This window comes from Drosophila serrata, unplaced genomic scaffold (genome assembly GCF_035046125.1).
Source record: "Drosophila serrata isolate PLE 108 unplaced genomic scaffold, ASM3504612v1 contig_184, whole genome shotgun sequence".
In the NCBI taxonomy this organism is placed as follows: domain Eukaryota; kingdom Metazoa; phylum Arthropoda; class Insecta; order Diptera; family Drosophilidae; genus Drosophila; species Drosophila serrata.
Window position 1 is genome coordinate 397,809 of NW_028257082.1, and position 21,372 is coordinate 419,180.

The 21,372-nt window shown below is 38.6% G+C and overlaps 3 protein-coding genes across 3 annotated transcripts; all 3 read left to right on the forward strand.

Annotated features, from left to right (window-relative positions):
* The first annotated feature begins 9,507 nt into the window (after positions 1-9,507).
* On the forward strand, positions 9,508-12,541 carry LOC110178304 (uncharacterized). Its single transcript, XM_020945394.2, has 5 exons — positions 9,508-10,759; positions 10,815-11,022; positions 11,081-11,267; positions 11,336-11,452; positions 11,517-12,541. Exons 1-5 carry the CDS (start codon positions 10,619-10,621, stop codon positions 12,463-12,465), a joined length of 1,602 nt encoding a protein of 533 aa, XP_020801053.2. The 5' UTR covers positions 9,508-10,618; the 3' UTR covers positions 12,466-12,541.
* A 1,063-nt stretch (positions 12,542-13,604) lies between these two features.
* CtsL1 (cathepsin L) lies at positions 13,605-21,372 on the forward strand. The gene is made up of 4 exons (XM_020945285.2): positions 13,605-13,763; positions 15,023-15,131; positions 20,109-20,323; positions 20,386-21,372. The coding sequence occupies exons 2-4, from the start codon at positions 15,033-15,035 to the stop codon at positions 21,095-21,097; spliced, it is 1,026 nt and encodes a 341-aa protein (XP_020800944.1). The 5' UTR covers positions 13,605-13,763; positions 15,023-15,032; the 3' UTR covers positions 21,098-21,372.
* LOC110178235 (uncharacterized) lies at positions 15,276-18,600 on the forward strand. The gene has a single exon (XM_086827668.1). The coding sequence runs from the start codon at positions 18,030-18,032 to the stop codon at positions 18,276-18,278; it is 249 nt and encodes an 82-aa protein (XP_086683794.1). The 5' UTR covers positions 15,276-18,029; the 3' UTR covers positions 18,279-18,600.

Consider the following 21,372-nt stretch of genomic DNA (forward strand, 5'->3'; position numbering starts at 1 on the left):
AAAATTGTCAAAAATTGGCAAAAAATTTAAATTTTTAAAATCATAAAACTTAGTATGCAGATTTGTTAGGCAAGCAAAAACTAGAATGGAAAAGCTTTCCGAATTAAAATTAATGCATTCTTGGTTTAGTTATGATATTTGAAAAATTTTGTATTTACCCAAAAAAAATTTCATACAAAAAAATCGATTTAATATACCTTGATTTTTAGTTCCTTGGTAATATGCAAAGGCCAAGAAGCCAATGGTTGCCAAAAGTCATAAATAAATACAATTAAACATTATTAAATTTTGCACAATTTCAGATATTATATATATATTATTATAACCATACATTATATTGATATACATATATTAATTTTTCAGGAACCAATCCTTTCTTCTCTGTGCATAAACAAGCCGTTTGCATGTCCTCGATGGCCGGCAAGCATATAATAAACATTATTATGACTGGCACTGTATATGACCAAGTCCTGGGCACTTTATGCTGACTCCAAGGGGCACAACGAGGAAGCAGATGGGACCGGATAAGAGCCAGCTACCGTAGCCCCGGAGTCGGCAAGTAACCGGAGTAGTAGGAGCATTCCTAGTCCGAAGTTAAGAGGCTGGCTGGGCCATCTCCGGCATAAAGTTTCATGACGTTAAGTGGATGATTATTTGCGATTACACGATGGCACAAAACACGGATACGTATGCGGATGCGGCAGCGAATGTGAATGTGAATGTGAATGTGAATCCAAATGCGTATGCGGGCACATCCTTGATGCGAAGGACACTCAGCGGTACAAACACACACATGGCTGGCTGGCTGGCCTTCTGCTGGCAGTTTAATGAAGGTCCTTTCTGGCCTTTACTGCCCGTTTGATTTGCTCCGCTGCCCAGGGGCGATGATTATGTGTTAATGGTCATCGCACGCGTATTTTTTGCGTTTTATATCGATTGCCAAATTGGCTGCTAACAATTGATGTATGGCGGCAATTACAAAGCAGACATTACTCATCCAGTCGGACGGGTCCCGGGTCCAAAGTTTCCTCATAAATGTGACTCGTAAATCTTTGTCGATGCTTACAATAGTTTCCCTTCCTTTTGCCCAACGAAAACAGAACTCCCTATGTTCCCCGATGTATTCCCCTTTATTTTTCAAAGCTGACCAATGCCAATCGCGAGGCATTCAGCAAGAGCAACAGAGCCAAAGCCAAAGCCATAAACATGGACCACCATTGTCCCATGGATGCGACTCTGGATGTGGTTGCCATGGAGACAGGGAATGGAAATGGTTGGCGGATGCAGAGGCACAAATCGCAGTTGGCCCAGTTTCGGGAGGTACATGGGGTTTGGAGCGAAAGTGGAGGTCACATTAAGCTATATACAAAATTTAAAGCCATGTTTGAGAGCTGGGGGATGAGTGTACTTTGAATGAATTACAGCTCTGGCCTTTTACACTGAGAAAAATGCAAGAAAAATATATAATTCTAATAGATTAATCATTAAAATATAGAGTATACTTTAAAATAAGTACGATACAAAAGTGTTTATGTGTATACAATACAATACAATACAAAATTAATGATCTGATTTATATTTTGAAAGGACATTAAAGAAAATTTTATTAAATATCAAGAAAATAATATAATTTAATAATATAAGCTAAATAATTTCCTTATTGATATTATTTGATTGAAATATTTTTATCTATGTTAATAGATTATCTCTTTTTTATTATTATTATGTTACCTACTTATTTCTCACATTTAATTTAATAAACTTTATATCTGTTCACCAAGCTGATCTACATTACATAAATCTTTAACTTTTAAGCCACAAATATAATAGTTAAACCTCGTTTAATTTGCAACAGCTTTCGACTGTCAATTAAATACAATTAATCAATAAATAACCTCTTTTTTTCTCGGCCTCAGTGCGTGAGAAGAAAAACAGAATCCACTTAATTTTAATTTACACCCGAATTTCGGATAAATCATGACAATGTCATGCATAAATTTACGATGAACAATGGATGCCAGAGAGCGCCGGATGTTGCTCCTTCTTCTGTTGAGAGGGAAAACAGGACGAAGGATAAGGAGATGGGGAATGCGATGGAAGCCAGACAAAAGAAATCGCTCCAATTAACGAACACAGGCCATACATACTATACTATATATGTACATAGATTAAATGGAATAGACCTGTTTAATCAGGTTCAGGTTCGCTAGCCAATTTCTATGCTTTTCCTTGCCCTACGCAAGGATTTTCGCTTCGATTTTCTGGATTGCCTTCCGCGTCGCCCATGCCATTCGCCATTTTTGCTATAAAACGGAAATGTAATCTTCCTTCACCCTGGGCGTCGTTTGTCTGCCTCGGCGACGCTTAAATTTAAGAAATTAATGCGAATTTCGGTCTTTTTTTTTACGGCTTGCCAGCAGCGGGCGCGGCCAATAAATCCACGCCTCACATGCCCCGCGGCGCTGGGAGCTCGCGGAGAAATCCACCCACAAACATAGGGACAGGAGCATGGCAGATGACCTGGCTCCGGAGTAGGCCCCGCCCAAAAGTTGGAGGCGGGGGCCAAGCCCTGGGGCGGGTCTGCAATGGCCTCCGGTGGCCTCCACCGTTACGTTACGCTGTACGCCACTGCCTCGGATGCCGATGCCCTGCACGAAATTCTGTCAAATAAAAAAAGAGGAGAAAAAATATTACGTTAAAAGGGAATTTTTGCAAGCGGCCAAGGCGAGCACTTGATGCGCTATGAATGAATAATTTTGGGAGAGAAAAATTTAATTTTCAAAAAATATGCAGGCAGATCCATCAATGCCATCAAGGCAAATACAGATAGCCTTCAAAAAGGATTGAATAAATCGGTCAAAGAGAATGACGGTGGCAACGTGTCGTATACGTAATATTTTTTTTTTTTTTTTTGTTACGTTTTAAATTTAAAGAAATCCTGTTAAAAACGTTTATTAAAATAAAAGCATATTAATACCGGCCACTATTTGGTATAGCCTTCAAAACGATTTAAATATATCGGTCACATTGCTTGACATTGCCAAATTGTCGTATACGTAATATTTTTCTCAGTTACGTTTTTAATTTTAAGAAATCCCAAAACAACGTTTATTTAAATCAAAACATATTATTAATGATCAGTATTCGGTAAAGCATTCAAAAAGACTTGAATTTATCGGCCAAAGTGCTTGACGTTGGCATCATGTCGTATACGTAATATTTTCCCCCGATAAATTTTAAAGGATTTAAATGTAAATTAAAGATGTCATACGAAATACCTTTTTTAAATATAAAAACATATTATTAATGTTCAAAGTTTTAATCATAAAAAAGTATTATATAAATCGGTTAAAGAGCTTGACGATGACAACGTGTCGTATGAGCAATTTTTTCCGGATTCTTTTTGAAAATTTTTTTAATTCTTAAAAATATCTAACTAGCTAAGTTTATTTATGATTTTGCAAAGAATAATAATAATAGAATAAATATATAATATTTTTCAGTTTTTCCAGTTACTTTTGTAAATTCCCACATCAGTATTCAGTTCCACATAAATGAATCGATATCAAGGACTCCAAACGCAGCACATTCCCTGGTTAGTGCTCGAAATATTCGAAATTATTGCTTTCTCCACCGCCTAAACAGCCTAAACATTCACATTTCATCTGCAAAGGTTATTAACTACAATTCGTAATGCCATTTGAAGGAATAATTTTATTTACGAGAAAACTCCCCAATAATACGTATGGCTTAAACAGCCTGCCGCGAATTCCACTTTTCATGCAGGTCCTTTTTATTGCCGCGCCTGGCATTGTTGTTGCTCTTTAATTGCGGACGTCAGGACATAGGCAGAGGCAGCATTTTTATGGCCTTTTGTGCGGATCCCGGTGGGAGTAGTCAGAGGAAGAGGAGCCCAACCAAGAAGCAGTGGCTATAAAACAGACAAACAGACAGGGCCCAGGCCCTGGCCCAGGAGAAACTGATGCAGTGGCTCCCACGGACGAATCAGTGGGTGGCACGTGTTCGGGGAGCACGAAAGTTTTTCAATTAGTTGAGGGGAAACGTTGAGGGGGGAGAGGGTAGAGAAAAACCATGGACAGGCTTCATTAGAGTTGTTTGCCGGGTGATTTGGGAGGTTTCCATGTGGACGCTGCTCCGATTAGGCAGTCAAGTAGCGTTATACCGTTGTTTTTCCTTAATTAACAAGAAATCCGGACAAATCCTTACCAGCCAAAAAAACAGAGAGTGAGAGTTTGTGGGTATTATTATCGTTTGGTGATTCCAATAATATTATGCCAATAAAGTTCCTTACATAATTGGCTAAAACGAAAATTGACTTTGCATTTCGTTGGCTAATTTCCGTCCCATCTGTCACGTTGTGCCTCCACTCCACTAAAATATCCTAGAATTGTCTCTGGCGGCTGGAGGATAGTAAAACGTGTCCATCAACCGGAGGGTCGCTCTTGGTAAAGACCCTTTACCATTGGAATTTATTTGCAAATATTTGGGGAAAATGTAACGTATACGGAAAATTAACATAATTACACAGGGTCTGCAAAGCAAACCCTTTTTACAGAAAACCAGAATGGCAGGTTGAAGGTAGTAGTCCCTGGCAACGCCCAGCGATGAGCCCCAAAAATAAAAAAACAAAAAACCCCAGCATCGTAATAATTTCTTTGCATTTGCTTTTTACGAGGCGACACAGAGATACACAAAACGACAGACAGAGAGAGAGAGAGAGAGAGAGAGAAGGAGAGAGCGTAAGTTTGGGGAGCTAACTCACCAATCTCCCCACGCGCAACGCATAAATTTACTTGTTAAACAACCCACCGAAGATGGGGCTGCTGCTTAGGGGTAGATTTTCCAGGGGGTAGCAACAACCGACCGAAAACCCCTCCTGGGCCCCCTGGGCTCAACCGCAGCCCAGCTGCTGCTCATCAAAGTTGCATGGAGTGGTCGGGAAGGTGGGGCTGGTTGGTTGGCGAAAGTAAAACCAAACAAAGCATGCCAAAAATTATCTCGGTCACTTTTCAAATACACGTTCCTGAAAACCCCTACTCCAAACCTCACTGGTTTTTATAGGGGGGGGTTTGGGTTTTTTTTTGTCGGCAGGCTAAGTCGATGCACTGGGGATAATAATTATACCAGTATGAGAATTTTAATAAAATATATTTGTATATTTTTAAAGCAAACCTTGTCTAAGATTTTGAGCATAATTGTTGAATAATAAGAAAAAGGTATATATAAATATATAGAAAATATGTAAAAACAAACAAACATTAAGCCCGTATACAAATATTATATTCTACCTTAAAACTATCTTTTTTATATATGGTATTATATATCACTCCTTACATTTCTAACTCTGTATTTAAATTGACAATTAGTTAATACAAGCGATTTAATGTTTACATTTCCGGAAATTCAGAACAAGAAAATAGGCTATCAATTTTCAACTTATTTGGAACCATATTTTTTCTATTTCTGCGTAAAGCGGGTGTATTTATTGATTTTATTAACCAAAAGTATCAATGTCGTTGCCAGGGAATACAATTTTTGCCGTGCATTGAAATTACTGGTCCACCGCCTTCACCACAGATCCGCTTTGTTCCTTGCTGGAAACCTTCTTGGCTCCCTCCCTGGATCCCTGACTCCCAGCTAGTTCAGAGTTCACAACTCACACCCCCCAAAAAGCTCTCCTCCCTTGAAATCTTTTCCCATTCATGGGGTCAACGGTTCCGACTCGTGATCTCCCAGCCAGCTCCCGCTTCGGTGGCTGGCCCACTTTTAAGTTTTTTAAGTATATGTATTCAGTGTTGTTGAATCCATTCCCCACACCCCCCACTAACAACACACATTTTTTGGGCCACGTTGACAACACTGTTTACCTAATGTACCGTTAAGCTGCGCACTTGATGCCGTTATCTTCCGCTCGCCTTTGTTCCTTTGCCGTCAGCATGGAAATTATTTTCTTAATTTGAGGGCAACAGCGAAAAGTTTTTCGCCTTTGACTTTAAAGTGCATAAAATTGTTTCGCTAAATGTGGTTTTTTTTACAAGGACCAAGGATATTATCGGAGAATTGTAAGGGCTTTAAAAAGGATTTATTTTTCAATATGATTTGAATTTTAGATTAGTTATTAATTAAGAAGAATTATCCAAGGCAAAGAAAATGGTTTCAAAGCAAACCATTACCTAAAACTCTTTACACTTATATATTAAATATAAACCCAATTGAAGCTTATTTCTATATGGAACATGCATGCCAGCATCAAATTTAAACTGTACAAACTGAACTGAACTTTGGCAGTTTGTAAAAAGTTTTTTCATTTGCCAGCGAAAACAACAATAACCAACAACGTAATGGCATTGAGCATGAAATCATAATAATAATAATAATAATAACCGAACGAAACAAAAGCGAAAAAGTTGTAAACTTTGTTACTACTACTGTGCGCTGGCTGTTTATGATGTCCCGGGGCTTATTTAATCGATAATGCCGAATGATGTCCTGAGACATAAGGCGCAGTAACCCAACTGTGCTTACCTGAGGAAAGAATTTCCACCTTGGCCAGAAGAGAGGGGGAAGACCTTGAGCAGGAGCAGCAGTAGCAAAGGGATTTCATTGCCGTCACTGAGGCCGAGCTTCACACGCATGCCACGCCTAATGCAGCCGCCGACCAACCCCTTTTTGCAGGTTAAGGTCACCAGGAAAAGCCGCAGCAGCGGCAGCAGCAGCAACGTTTGCCGCAATTTTATGCTGCAGACATCTGCATTAACAATGGCAATGAAATGCAGGCAGGACGGCGCAGGGCCAGCCAGGACATAGCCGAGCAGGAGCAGCCTCCGACCGTGACGTTTAGCCGTAAACGGATTTATAGCAGCTGCTACTGCAGCTTTCGCCTTGGAAGTGGGCGCCATTTCAAGGGCACACTCTTCTCTCTCTGTCTCTACACTCGTTTATGTTGTCATTATTTTTAATCCAACATATTCCCTCAGCTATGCGGAGAATTAGCGCAGAAGGCATTCATTCCGCCTTAAATGCCGGCAATTTGTGTGCCACTAAAGCGGTGTAGGAGTGGGAAGAAAAAAAAACTACAAAAAGCTGCCGGCACAAAGGCATTTTTTTGGCCTGACATGCCACTCTTGAGTGGTCCTCGAGATAAATATCGCTTGGCTCGGTCTAAAAAGACTTATTCAATGTCAGTTCCCGGGATTGAAGGTCAATAGCAGCAGCGCGAAAATATCTGCATTGGCAATATGCAAATTCAAGTGAAGGCAACCAGGTTAACTTTGTGAAACTCCCAGGCAGGACGAGTCCTAAAAAGGACACCCAAAATGACGAGCTATATAGATTAAAAGCAGACTAACTACTCGCTTGGCAATGCTGATGGAGGATAAATGTATTTGGATTATAGATTAAAAAAAAACTCTTTCAAACTTCTGCCCAAAATTATAGTGAGTCGTAGGGCACTTTTTTATATTTATATAGGAAATTAATTAAATAAAATATATATATATATATATAATATATATTTTTATTCGACTTTTAAACCTTACGATGCCAAGCTTTATGTTACATGGCTTCAATACTCAGTTACATGATTTCTTTGCGTTTGTTACAGAAACTTTTACAATACATATTTGACTCAACGCGCTCTTGCCATGAGTTTCATACACAGTCTTACAGATACTTGGGTAAATTTATGTACAACAATTTGTAAAGCAGCATGTCAAAAAATGTCTTCCTTAGCGTAAAGTCTGGTAGCGCCAGGATAACCGTAAGCGCAATATTTAAAAACTAAATTAAACGAATTTTTTTCTATTTAAACTTCAAACTTTCTATCCTTGCAGGGTATTATAATTGTAGTCTGAGCATTGTAACGCTGTGATGGAGTCATTTCCGACCCAGAAGTCATATATATTCCTGATCAGCATCGGCAGCCGAGTCGATCTAGCTACATATTTCTGGATTAATTTTTTATTTTTTAGATTTTTGTAAAAAAAAAATGGTAAGGGGTTACATCGTTAAAATTTGTAAAAATCTACATAAATTTTAATTGTTAAAAATTTTTAATTGAGTATGCAGATTTATTACCCTAATAAAGCATAGTATAGGAAAGGTATCCGAATTGAAACTAATTCGTTCTTGGCTTGGTTATAAGATTGTAAAAATTTATAATGGCTGTAAATTAAACTTAATGAAAATCTGTTGAAAACTGAAAAGGTTATCATTTTTTTTCTTAAAATTTTCCGATCGTTCCTATGGCAGCTATATATGCATATATATTGTCGACCGATTCGACTTATATACTAGTAAAATTTTACAGACGAATAACACCATAGTTTCATTCAAATAGACTAAATTTGCTCTAAAACAAATCTCGCACATATGTGCATATAATTCCCAACTGGTTCAAACATCCCCGGAACGAAGTGACTGCTGCCAGACAAGTCTCAGAGAAGTGTTGTGTTACAAAAGTTGCAAGTCATTGTTTATTAGTGCTCATAGATACTTACTGGTCATTGATACTTGCAGGTCATAGATACTTAATGTTGAAACTTACTTATCAGAGTTACTTACTGATCATCATAACTTACTTATCAGAGTTAATTACTTATCGTAGTTACTTGCTGTTCATTGATACTTACTAATCAGAGTTAATTACTGATCATAGTTACTTACTGGTCATAGCTACTTACTGGTCATAGTTACTCAATGTTCATTGATACTTACTGATCATAGTTCTATAAATCGTCCGATTGTGCCTATATCAGCTATATACATATATGTGTAATACTTTCCTCGCATTCACTCTCTCAAAAAAGTGCCCTCCTCTGCGCTTCTCAACCAGTGTACTTAAGCACCGTAGCAAACACAATTATTTTTGTTCTTCTTCTTGTTCCGTTTTAAAGTTTCTAGTTAAATTTGATATATATATAGTCCACCGATTCGCCATGCTCCGACTTTACAGAAATGTGTTGTGTTACAAAAGTTGCAAGTCATTGTTTATTAGTGTTCATAAATACTTACTGCTCATTGATACTTACTGTTCATAGATTCTTCCTGGTCAAAGTTACTTACTGTTCATTGATACTTACGGATAATAGTTAATCACTGCTCATAGTTACTTAATGGTCATAATTAATAACTGATCTTAGTTACGTACTGATCATAGTTCTATAAATCGTCCGATCGATCCTATGGCAGCTATATATATGCATCTATATATTTCACCGATTCGCCATGCTCCGATTTATATACTAGTAAAATTATATTGACGAATAACTCCATAGTTTCATCCAAATAGCTTAAATATGTTCCAAAACAAATCTCGCACATCTGTGCATATGATTCCCAACTGGTTCTAGCATCCCCGGAACGAAGTGACTGCTGCCGGCCACCTCTCAGAGAAGTGTTGTGTTTCAAAAGTTGCAAGTCATTGTTTACTAAAGTTCGTAGATACCTTATGGTTATTGATACTTACTGGTCATAGCTACTTACTAATCAGAGTTACTTACTGATCATCATTACTTACTAATCAGAGTTAATTACTTATCATAGTTACTTATGGTCCTTGATACTTACTGGTCATAGATACTTCCTGGTCAAAGTTACTTACTGGTCATTGATACGTACTAAGCATAGTTAATCACTTCTCATAGTTACTTTATGGTCATAGTTAATTAATGATCATAGTTACTTAATGTTCATTGATAGTTACTGATCATAGTTCTATAAATTGTTCGATCGTTCCAATGCCAGATATATATATGTACATATATGTATATATAGTCGACCGATTTGCCATGCCCCGAATTATATTATATTAAGATTATATAGTCGAATAACTCCATAGTTTAATTAAAATAGCCTAAATTTGCTTCAAAACAAATCTCGCACTTCTGTGCATATAATTCCCAACTTGTTCTAACATCCCCGGAACGAAGTGACTGCTACCGGCCAAGCCTCAGAGAAGTGTTGTATTACAAAAGTTGCAAGTCATTGTTTATTAGTGTCCAGAGATACTTACTGGTCAAAGTTACTTATTGTTCATTGATATTTACTGATCGTAGCTAATGTTTGCTCATAGTTCTATACACTGAAATTAATTCTTTTTTAGCATTTTTATACTTCCTTAATAGGATATATTTTATGTGTTCTTGGTGAATAATGGTGAAGGAAACATTTCCGACCCTATAAATCATAGATATATAATATTATATTATGTCAAAATTTAAATCAATTCCAGTATTTCAAATTCTATGTTTATGAAGCGAAAAACTTGTATTATAAGGGCTCTTATTCCTAACTGTATTTATTTCTCTTTAAATAAGACGGACTTATCTTCTCTATCTATCTGTCTATTATCTATCTCTTCTTATCAGTAAACGTTTCAATGAATGAGATTTCGTATCAACTTTTGTGTTTATTTCTTAAAGTAGCTGTTGCTTTATCTTACTTATAAGTTAAACTGGCCTTAATAATGAATCCTGCTGTGTTTGTTTTTTATTGAATACAGAAGATAAGATAAAAAAAAATTATAAATTCGATTTCATTTGTAGCAAAACTTCAGTACGAGTTTTTCTAGTGGTTAGTCACGTCGAGAACGTGAACGATGGCAGCACTACTAACGACCTACGATTCAGGGGATCGAATCTGGAGCGGTTCCAAACGCACTTTTACCTATACCGATGAGACGTCAATTGGCAAGATAATATTTACCAATATGAAGAACTGGCCCAACAACGTCAGCCAGGTGAGTCCAAATTAGGATGACTATGGACAATCAAAATAACACTAAGCCGAGACAGATAAACGATGAGGATGGAGGGACGGTCACCTTTAACGAGGCCATTACATGGGCCATTCGGATTGCACAGATTTTCAAAAAGAAAGGATTCCAGTATCCTGATGTTATTGGCCTCCCAGTGAGAAACTCAACATACGTCATGTCCGTTGCGGTGGCCTGTTATTTAAATGGAACACCCTTTCATGCGATCAATCCAGTAATGGACGAAGGTAATCGTTTTCAAATCAATATTATTCAATAATAATTGCTTAAAACTTCCTTTTGCAGCTACCATGACGCATGTTTTTTCTATAACCAAACCAAAAATAATATTTTGCGATGGACAGGATTACGAGAAGGTCCTAGCCGCAAGTAAGGAATGGCAACCGGAGATTCTCACAGTCACTGACCCTATTAAAGGAGTGCCCCATATTCAAAGTCTTCTGGATCCCACGCCAACTGAAGCCTTCTACCAGTGAGTACAGAGTACAGAATTGCAGTCTGTTACCAGTTTTTGGTAACATCTCGAATCTCTACCTTTAGACCAGAGCCATTGAAGGAAGGAAGTCAACAGACGATGGCCATTCTATGCTCCTCGGGAACCACTGGCTTACCCAAGGCCGTCTGCATTTCCAACCGCTCTTTGCAGCACGATTTTCCGTGGGTTAATACAGACACCAACTGTTTATGAAGATTTTCATTATTCTTTTTGATTTTTTTTTAGCATGTTGAACAGCGAATCGGTTGTGTTCTCTTTCAGTGGTCTCGATTGGAGCAGCGGCCTGATCACTTTTCTCATGGGAACGGTCATTGGTTGCACCCGCATCATAACCCAAAAAGCCTTTTCTCCAGATTACTTTGTGAGGCTCGTGGAGAAGTACAAAATCAACTCTGTCATTTTGGCGCCTCACCATATGTCAGCCCTAATCAATTATCCAAGAGCATCGAAAGAAGCCATGGCCTCACTTCGGTGCATAATCTATATCGGCGGATTCACCTCTATGACCACACTGAAAAGAGTTCAGGAGCTTTGTGGCAATGCGATGCTCATCAATGCCTATGGAATGACGGAGACAAGTAGTATAACTTTTAATATGGGACTCGAAGACGTTAACTCGGTCGGCAAGCCACTGCCAGGAGTAAGGATTCGCATCGTGGACGAGGATGGCAAGTCCCTGGGGTACAAAGAGGTGGGCGAGATTTACGTGCACAACGGTCGTCCATGGAAGGGGTACTTTGGCAATCCCGAGGAGACTCGCCGTATGCAGGACTCTGAAGGATGGTTCCACACCGGAGATCTGGGCTACTTCGATGAACAGAACCGGCTCTTTGTGGTGGATCGTAAAAAGGAAATGTGCAAGTATCAGGGATACCAGTATTTACCCTCTGAAATCGAGGGCGTTATATCCGAGCTGCCCCAGGTGGAGGAAGTTTGTGTCGTGAGCATTTACGATGAAGAGCAGGGAGACGCTGCAGGTGCTTTGGTGGTCAAGAGGCAAGGAGTTTCCATAACAGAGCAGGAAATCAAGGATCATGTGGCCAGGAGGCTACCCGCAATGCAGAAGCAGCTCCATGCCGGCGTCCAGTTTACCGATAAATTACCCATTAATTCAAATGGAAAGATATTCCGCAGAAAGGCGCAAGAAGAATTTTTAGCCAAAAAAAGGCTTTAGAATAAAATAAACTATTGTATATAATTAGGAGGTATAATTATAAAATATAAAGCTTCATGAATTTTTAGAAAACGAAAAATGAAGTTAACTTTGTAATGCCGATTTTATATTACCCTTGCAGTTTCGATCGATCATAACTAAAGCAAAAATGCATTAATTTTAATTCGGAAAGCTGTTCTATGCTACTTTTTATTAGACTAAACAAATCTCAATTTAAAATTTCAAAAATTTTTATTTTTGACATGTTTTTAACATCTCAAGAAACATTTTAACCCACTATAAAATGTAAAAATTTCGAGAAACATTTTTAAAATTTATATGCTGATGCTGATTCAGAATATATATAATTTATAGGGTCGGAAATGACTCCTTCACTGAATTACATGCTTTTGACTAAAAGTATACATGACGTATACTTAACGTGAAAGCCCATAAATTAAGTATACGCCATGTGTGTCTTAAGCGATTCGAAAATAAGAGCGAATTGCAAATCGATCATAGCTTAAATAAAATAATTAAAAACATATTTTGGTAATAAAATTATTGTGGCGAATCAAATTTTAAAAATCTCATAACTAAGCCCAAAAATCATTTACTTTAATTCGGAAAACTGTTTTATGCTAGTTTTTGTTAGGTTAAAAAATCTTCATACTTAATTTTAAATTTCAAAAATACAATTTTTAAAAATTTTAATTTTTATAAATTTTTTAAATTTCGAAAAAAAAATTTAAAAAATATATTCTTTATTGGACTTGGCTTGATCTACGCGGCTAGGTTTTTGACTTAAGAAGGGACGAAAAAATATTTCAATCAACTCCCCGTTTTATTGTAATTTTTATTCAACTCTTCAATTATTTTTTATTCTTCAACTTTTGTACATTTATTTCATCTTTTAATAAGTAATAATCGTGTTTAGATTTACATCTTCCATTTTACATTTTACACTTTTACAGAACCATTTTACACGTTTACAGACCGACCACGAGCCAGCTGACTTTTGAGAGATACCATATGTTGGCGCGCGAAAATTCCCAAGTTTCTAGAAAATACCAGATATCAGCCAGGTATTTCGATATTTTCCTCCCGCCAACATACGGTATCACCGCAAGATTTCTTGCGAACAACAATTTCTAAAATTATTATTTAAAAGGCTGAGGCCTCCGCAAACAGTTAATTTTAATTGCGACTTGCAAAAGAATTTGTTGACTTGCACTTTAGTGTAAGATCAGGCTATAGTAAAGTGTTACAGTGGTGAAATCAGTGATTACTCTGCATTTCTTGCGACGCAGTTCCGAGTGGTAAGTGGGAAAACAGTTTCCAGTTGAACAATTTAATTCCGATTGCTAGAACGCAAATATACCTGCCCTGCATCAACGGCGGGTAAATAAATATTTAATTGTGGTGCTTGATCGACTGCGAGGCTTGTTCAACTCAGTTGCGTCATGCCTTTGTCTTATTTGCCGTTTAATTGCACTCCAGACGACATCTTTCTATTCTCCGTGTTTCTCGTCTATTCTCATTCCGCTTCCCTATTTCTCTGTTGCGCTTCTTTGTTTAGCTGTTTACTGCCTGGTCTGCCTCTTCCCCTCTTCGCTGTGCTGACCCATTTTCTAGTCTTTGTTTGCTTTATCTCACCTGTTAGGCCGCCGTCCTATGCACATGAATCACCTTGGGGTTTCGAAACCCGTTTTAGCCCTCGAACTTGGCACGCATTACGAGCGGCAATAATAAATAACTACATATATACCAATTTTTATCAAATGCCTCTCACGCTTCTCAAAATGGTGGCAAAAAATCAGCAACAAAATCAGTCAGACCAATATGGCAGACGGCGAGTTTTCGAAACTAACTGAAAAAAAAGCAACACGAAAGCAATGCGAAAGTGGAATGGCCGATAAGATAAGGCACAGTTCATTCGAATTCGAAAACAACAAACTAAACAACAATATCTCGAAGCAAAGCAAAGGCCGATATAAAATTATATTGTATGTACTAATATATACGCCCCCTAATTAGTCAAGCTGCAATTTAACCAAGTCTCTGTTTTTGGATAAGAAATCATTTTCCCATTTTTTAGTTGCCATTTTAGTTATTTATTTTATATGTCAATTTAATTATTAAAAATTTTTCCAAATAAATTTGTTCTTTGCATAAATATAAAGAAAGATACTTGATGTAACTTTAAACAATTTTTTAAACCATTTTCCTTGAAACTAAAATATAAAACGTTGAAATTAACGAATTTTAAAAAAGCTTTGAACATTCTAGGACATATTTTATAAATAAAATTAATAAATAATAATGTTTTTAGGGACCCAAGTTGTGATAATTGTAGGTTTTATGTATTATATAATTCTCCACAATTAAAATAATTAAACCTGATTATTAATATAGACTCATGTATTATATATCCTGCTCTAAACTCTCCATCATATTTCAATAGCTGTAACTGCCACAGAAATCAGGTTTATGACTGATGGGCTAACTACTCACGTGACTCGCAGTTGCTCAGATTCTTGCTAATACTAATTTTATGATTTTTTTTGTACTTTTTCAGACTCCATACAATGCGCACAGCTGTGGTACTTCCCCTTCTGGCTCTGCTGGCAGTTGCCCAGGCCGTTTCCTTCGCCGACGTGGTCAAGGAGGAGTGGCATACATTCAAGGTGAGTGCTTCCTATGATCTAGAATCTAGATTTGTCACCACCAAGAAATCCGAGCTCCCGATCAATACAAGCCTTCTCCGGTGTCAACAAGGGCTTCCTACTACCGATGATTAATCATTAAAATCGCATTTAATTTTTGGGGCCTTTGTCTTTTACAGACTTTTGTTTGTTTAGTTGGGTCGTTGCGCATTTCATTCTTCTGTTTGTGACGCGATTTTCGCGAGCTGAGTCATGAATGCAAATGTGAATGCACCAGGCAAGGCGGGCTCATCAAAAAAGAGTCCAGATAAGTCCAGAAGTCTAGCTTCCAGCAGTCACATGTCGCCGCCGACTCACATGACCAAGCGGCGGCGGAGGTGGGGCTTGGGCTCATCCGTAAACATCGGATGAATGGACAGGCTGACTGTCTATCGGTCGCCCACTTTAGCTCCATCACGGGTCAGTCCCACTGATAACTGGTCCACATTGATAAGCAGCGGGACAATAGTACCATTTTGCACCACTTTTGCGGCAGTCCATGATGTTTCCTAATCGTCATCGTCTTGTGGTTAGGCCGACGACTTTGGTGCCTGCCCCGGTTCTGAGTAATTGCATTTAGCATTCGAATCAATGGGTTTATAGCTTTCCCCCTTAAAGTTGCATATAGTTCGGTTTATTTTCTGGCTCACACATCCTTATCGATTTGACCGAAAGATCGTTCATTTTTTATATTTGTCAAGTTCTTTTTTATAATGTCGTGCCAAGCACCATTAGTTGCAAATGGGGGCGTATAATTATAAATGTATTGCGCAGATCTCGTGTGATAAGTCCCACAAGCATTGAGTACACACAATCTAATTGGTTTTGATATTTTTTTCCCTAAATAGTGTATTGTTCCACTTCGATGGAATTTGTACTAAAATATGACATGGTCGCTTCCTGAACACCCGTATTTTTCGATAATTTTATCTCTTGTATAGGATGTGGGATTCCCCATTCTTTATCCAGTTGAATTTTAACTGAATATGAGCCCTAGATTATGTGGTGTGTGAATCATTGCTCAAGAACAGTTTGGGGGAAATTATTCTATATTATTATCAAAACAATATCTTTTATGTGAAATCCCAGTAAGACGAATAGTATGCGATTTGTTTTCGTACGAAATTAAAATTATTAAAACATTAAAGTCTTGACTGTACATTATATTTAAATTAATCAAATTGGCAGTTAATATATTTCGTTATAGGGTTTAATTCCTTGAAATACGATTTATATAGTAGTATGTTCATGGTTTCAAAGTATTTCTAAATAATTTTATAAAACATTTATATTTAGTCTGTCTAATTTTATTCCGTAGAAAAGGCTTTACAATTTTTAGGCTTTTAAATAAGACTTACATATTTCCTTACTTATGTTTTAAGACCTTAATTTTGTTAGACAGTGTTAGACCCATAACTGTTGTGGTGACACGGCCACACTGACATAAAAGTGCTGCCCATTCAATGTTGAACTGATAAGCCGCGCTATTCAAATACGTTTCAAAAGTCTTTTCTGAAGCAACAACGAAACTGTAGTTTGTAATCTGTGCGCCGTCCAAAGTTGCAATTGCACAGCTGCAAAAGGCCCCGACCAGCATACTGTACTTCAGCACTGATAAGCTTCAATTAGTTTTAATGCGTTTCAGCAGTTTCATCGCATTCCGCGAGCAAACATGGGGAAAAATCAAAAGACAAAAGCAGAGTCAAACTCAAATTAGGGTTCCGGGGGGTCGTCCGAGTCGAGCGTTCTTTTGGGAATGACGTGCGACGCGGCTCTTATCAAATTGGCATTAAAAATTCACTGTCAGGCGTTTTTTATTTAGTTTCGAGAGCCGGAAAGCTTTCAGAGAGTAACCCGAACGTTAAGCAGCAAGTGCACACGACGAAGAATAAATAAATAGAATCGCGCGCTGTAAATAAACAAGTGGGGAAAAATTTGACTGACTTGCAAAAGCAGAAGAGGCATTAATACTTTGATTTTTTCTTTCGCTATAATCTCCCCACTCTTTTCGAACCGGTTGGTTTTATTTGAATACATTGTCCGACATCCTTATAAATCATACTGCTGTTTGGGAAACCGGTTGCCTTTTTGAACCGTGCCTTTATATGCGCGCACTGCAGAAAGAAATATGGAATAAGAAACGAAATAGGAAGTGAGTTTATGATTGACGAAGTGGTAATACCCTCAAGGTTATAGGAAAAATCGATTAATCTATATTTTACATAAATTGGTTGTAAAATTTAATTCAAATAAGAATAGTAAATCATTAACACTAGTAACACCATCAAATAAAATAGAAGAGTAAATTGGAAAGAGAGCTATATAAGTTATAAAAGTGTAATTAATATATGATTAAGTTGCTTATAGATTGGGAATGTTTTGCTTTGAGAGAAAAATCTAATTTGATTGATAAACAGACATACGGACAAGCCTAGTACTGTGCACTTCATATACTCAAAGCCTTACTTCACTACCCAGAGTAAGAGAAAAGTTCAGGTACTCTCTGGTGAGGGCATAATATAAAAAGTGTGTGTTGCTCGCTCTTGTTTCGGCTTGGCGATAGAGGAGTCTTGCTCAGTGTGTGTGTGTGTGTGCGAGCACGACCACCACCACCACCATCGGAGGCAGTCTCTGCTATGACATTTTCGTTATTTCCCGCCCGACGCTCCAAGCAAACGGTCGAGTCGGACCAAGAACAGCGGCAGCAAACGCTCGCAAGAGAGGAAAGAAATAAAAGGAGACCCAGACAGCACCGGCCCCCACCAGCGAAAGCAAGAAAAGCACGCGCGTCATCGAAAATACTAAAAAAATAAAGAAAAAACGTGCTATTAACTAAGAGAAACCAGAGCAAATACCGTTTTTGGGAACTTACATAAAGCCATGGCCGATGCAAATACTCTAAATATCCCCTTGGATGTGGTGTGGCCCACTGTCATTGTCATAGCCATGCTAATGGTTAACGGTTTCGTCTTTGCCTACATCATGCGAAAGCGCCGGGAGTTCAGCAAGCACCTGGCGGTGGAGCATCCACACACATCCTACGCAGCCACCAGCAGCCAGGCGGTGGTCTCAGCACCGCTTGAGGAGCCCGAGGACGACTCCTGTGCCATTCAAATGGAGCGTCTGTAGTCGTAGCTATTGTACTAGTACGTCTCAGACAGAAACTCACCATCCCCTCTCGTCCAGGCTCATCATCAACTGCAACGAATTTTCCTAAAACCGCAGATAGCTGAATAGTTCAAAGATATGATGCTCTCTAATGCTTGCGAAAAATCTTGCTAATACTATATAGATAGATATAAAGATACAGAGCGTATACGTATCGCATCGAGTGCCTAGAACGCACATGCATTTAATTATGGTTCTTAAGTTGTTAATTTTGCTACAAAAAGTATATTTACAATTTTAATAAAACGTGTGAATTTTATCATACATTTGTCGAAAAATCAAACTGGATTGTGTGTGTGTGTCAAGTGAGTGGTTCGTTCGTTGTCGAGTTCAAAGAAAATCAATAGGTCGTTGTTGTAGCTGCAGGCTTTCAAAAGGCTTCCATCCCCTTCAAAGTGGGTAAACGGGCGTGGATATGTTGGATGCATGTCGTCTTAAATTCGAATCAATTATGTCAATTATACGAGTCCAGTCGGAGTCCCCATCCGGCCTATTTGGGGCGACAATTGGTTGCCCCGTCGGCTTTGAGAACTGGTGCGCTCTGTTATTCGTTCGGCTTTGATGTCCAAAATAATTACATATGCATGTTTTTTCACACATGACAGAGTCACTCAGAGTTATTCATTTTATGGTGACGAGCTAGGGATACCCTATATTACTCTTTAGTGCTTTGTTTAACTGAGAAACCACAGAAATGATAAGAAATTCTTGAGAAAATAATGTATTTTATCAGACTATTTGTATAAAAAATTTAATTTGATATTGTTTATGGTAAAAGTAAAGCTTCTCTTTAGCTCTTAAAATTAAATACTAAACCGAAGAAAATTTACTTGCCTGCAATATAAACTTCCATTTCATATAGTATTTATCTAAAAGATGACTGAATCATTGTTATTTTTAATTTAATTTAATCATCATATATTAAAGCACTTTACTTTAGCTTTCTTTTTATGGAACTAATGGCGTAGAGCTGATATATTATCAAGTCATTGAAAAACATTTAATTTTCCTACAAAACACTACTTAACTTGTAAATAAATCATTTAAGATTGATCTGGATCTAATCTAATTTTCGAAAGAAGCCTGTTGTGCATTGAAAAAATCTATAGTTTATTGACTATCAATCAAAATCAATCCCACAGATGTTGAAACGGTTTTTATTTACCCAAAAGTAATAGATATCACCCCGGTCGACTGCGTGTTTTAGACGTTGGGAGCAATTTTCATTTATAGCTATCATTTGTTCAGTTCTCGTAGCTATTTCCGTGCTGTTCAAATATGCGGGTCGGTACGGACAAACAACCCTAAACTAAACCATTGGCGAGGCGGGGACCGAGTCCGGGACCAATGCAGCGAGACGAGATTAGGGCGCATTTCGTGCCTTACTACCTGCGGTGGAGCTGTTGTTGTTTTTGTTTATTACCTGGAACATTAACACCATTGCCCAGGTTTTCGTTCCTGTTGTCGTTGAGCACCATTTTATGGTCATGCTGTGCTACTGTTCCATAACTCAGAGCATGGCGCTCGTGCCAGGTTGACGTCTCCGTGATAAGGTTATCTCAAGATTAAGAACTCTTGGTCAGATCGTAAATCTGGTTTACGTAAACTTTTATTCGTTGCCTTGGTATAAGTGATTTCCAAACCGATGAATTGCCATAAAGAATTGCATTAAAATGTTGTTACCTTTCCTGAACTTTGTATCTACTCGTAGCTGATAATTGATAAGAGCTAACACGGTGATAAGAGTGACACTATCTAAACGAGACTCTTTTTTCCTGTACATATATGCAGCTGGAGCACCGCAAGAACTATAACGATGATACCGAGGAGCGTTTCCGTTTCAAGATCTTCAACGAGAACAAGCACAAGATTGCCAAGCACAACCAGAATTGGGCATCCGGCAAGGTGAGCTTCAAGCTGGCTGTGAACAAGTATGCCGATATGCTGCACCACGAGTTCCGTCAGGTGATGAACGGCTTCAACTACACCCTGCACAAGGAGCTGCGGTAAGAAACGGAATTCTCATCTAGAGCAGAACTCTGAATTTAATTTGTTTCTTATTTTGTAGCGCCGCCGATGAGAGCTTTGCCGGCGTTACCTTCATCTCGCCGGCTCATGTTACCCTGCCCAAGTCTGTGGACTGGCGCACCAAGGGAGCTGTTACCGAGGTTAAGGATCAGGGTCACTGCGGCAGCTGCTGGTCCTTCTCCAGCACTGGAGCTCTGGAGGGACAGCATTACCGCAAGACCGGCGTTCTGGTCTCGCTGTCCGAACAGAACCTGGTCGACTGCTCCACCAAGTATGGCAACAACGGATGCAACGGTGGTCTCATGGACAACGCCTTCCGCTACATCAAGGACAATGGAGGCATCGACACCGAAAAGTCGTATCCCTATGAGGCCATCGATGACTCGTGCCACTTCAACAAGGCGACGATTGGAGCCACCGATCGTGGATTTGTCGATGTGCCCCAGAAGAATGAGAAGAAGCTGGCCGAGGCTCTGGCCACTATTGGTCCCGTTTCCGTTGCCATTGATGCCTCCCACGAGTCCTTCCAGTTCTACTCGGAGGGTGTCTACGACGAGCCTTCCTGCGATGATGAGAACCTGGATCACGGTGTCCTCGCGGTGGGCTTTGGCACCGATGAGTCCGGCGTGGACTACTGGCTGGTGAAGAACTCTTGGGGCACCACCTGGGGCGACAAGGGCTTCATCAAGATGGCGCGTAACAAGAAGAACCAGTGCGGCATCGCCACCGCCGCCAGTTATCCCCTGGTCTAAGGTCCAGAACTGATTTATTTACTAGCCACTGTCCCCTCATATTATAAAAAAACGGAGAGAAAAACAAGAAATACCCAACGCAAGCATCTCAAATGAACTTTAATTAACTCCTAATCGTTTCCTTAGTCGAAACTTCTTATTTTAATCTTTGATTTTGTATTCCCTCACCAAGTCTCCCATTACATTCATACGTTCTGCCATCACATACAATCTAAGTGAACTCTTGCTGTGTTGATGTTTGTAGACAAATAAATAAAAAGTATATAAAATTTGTA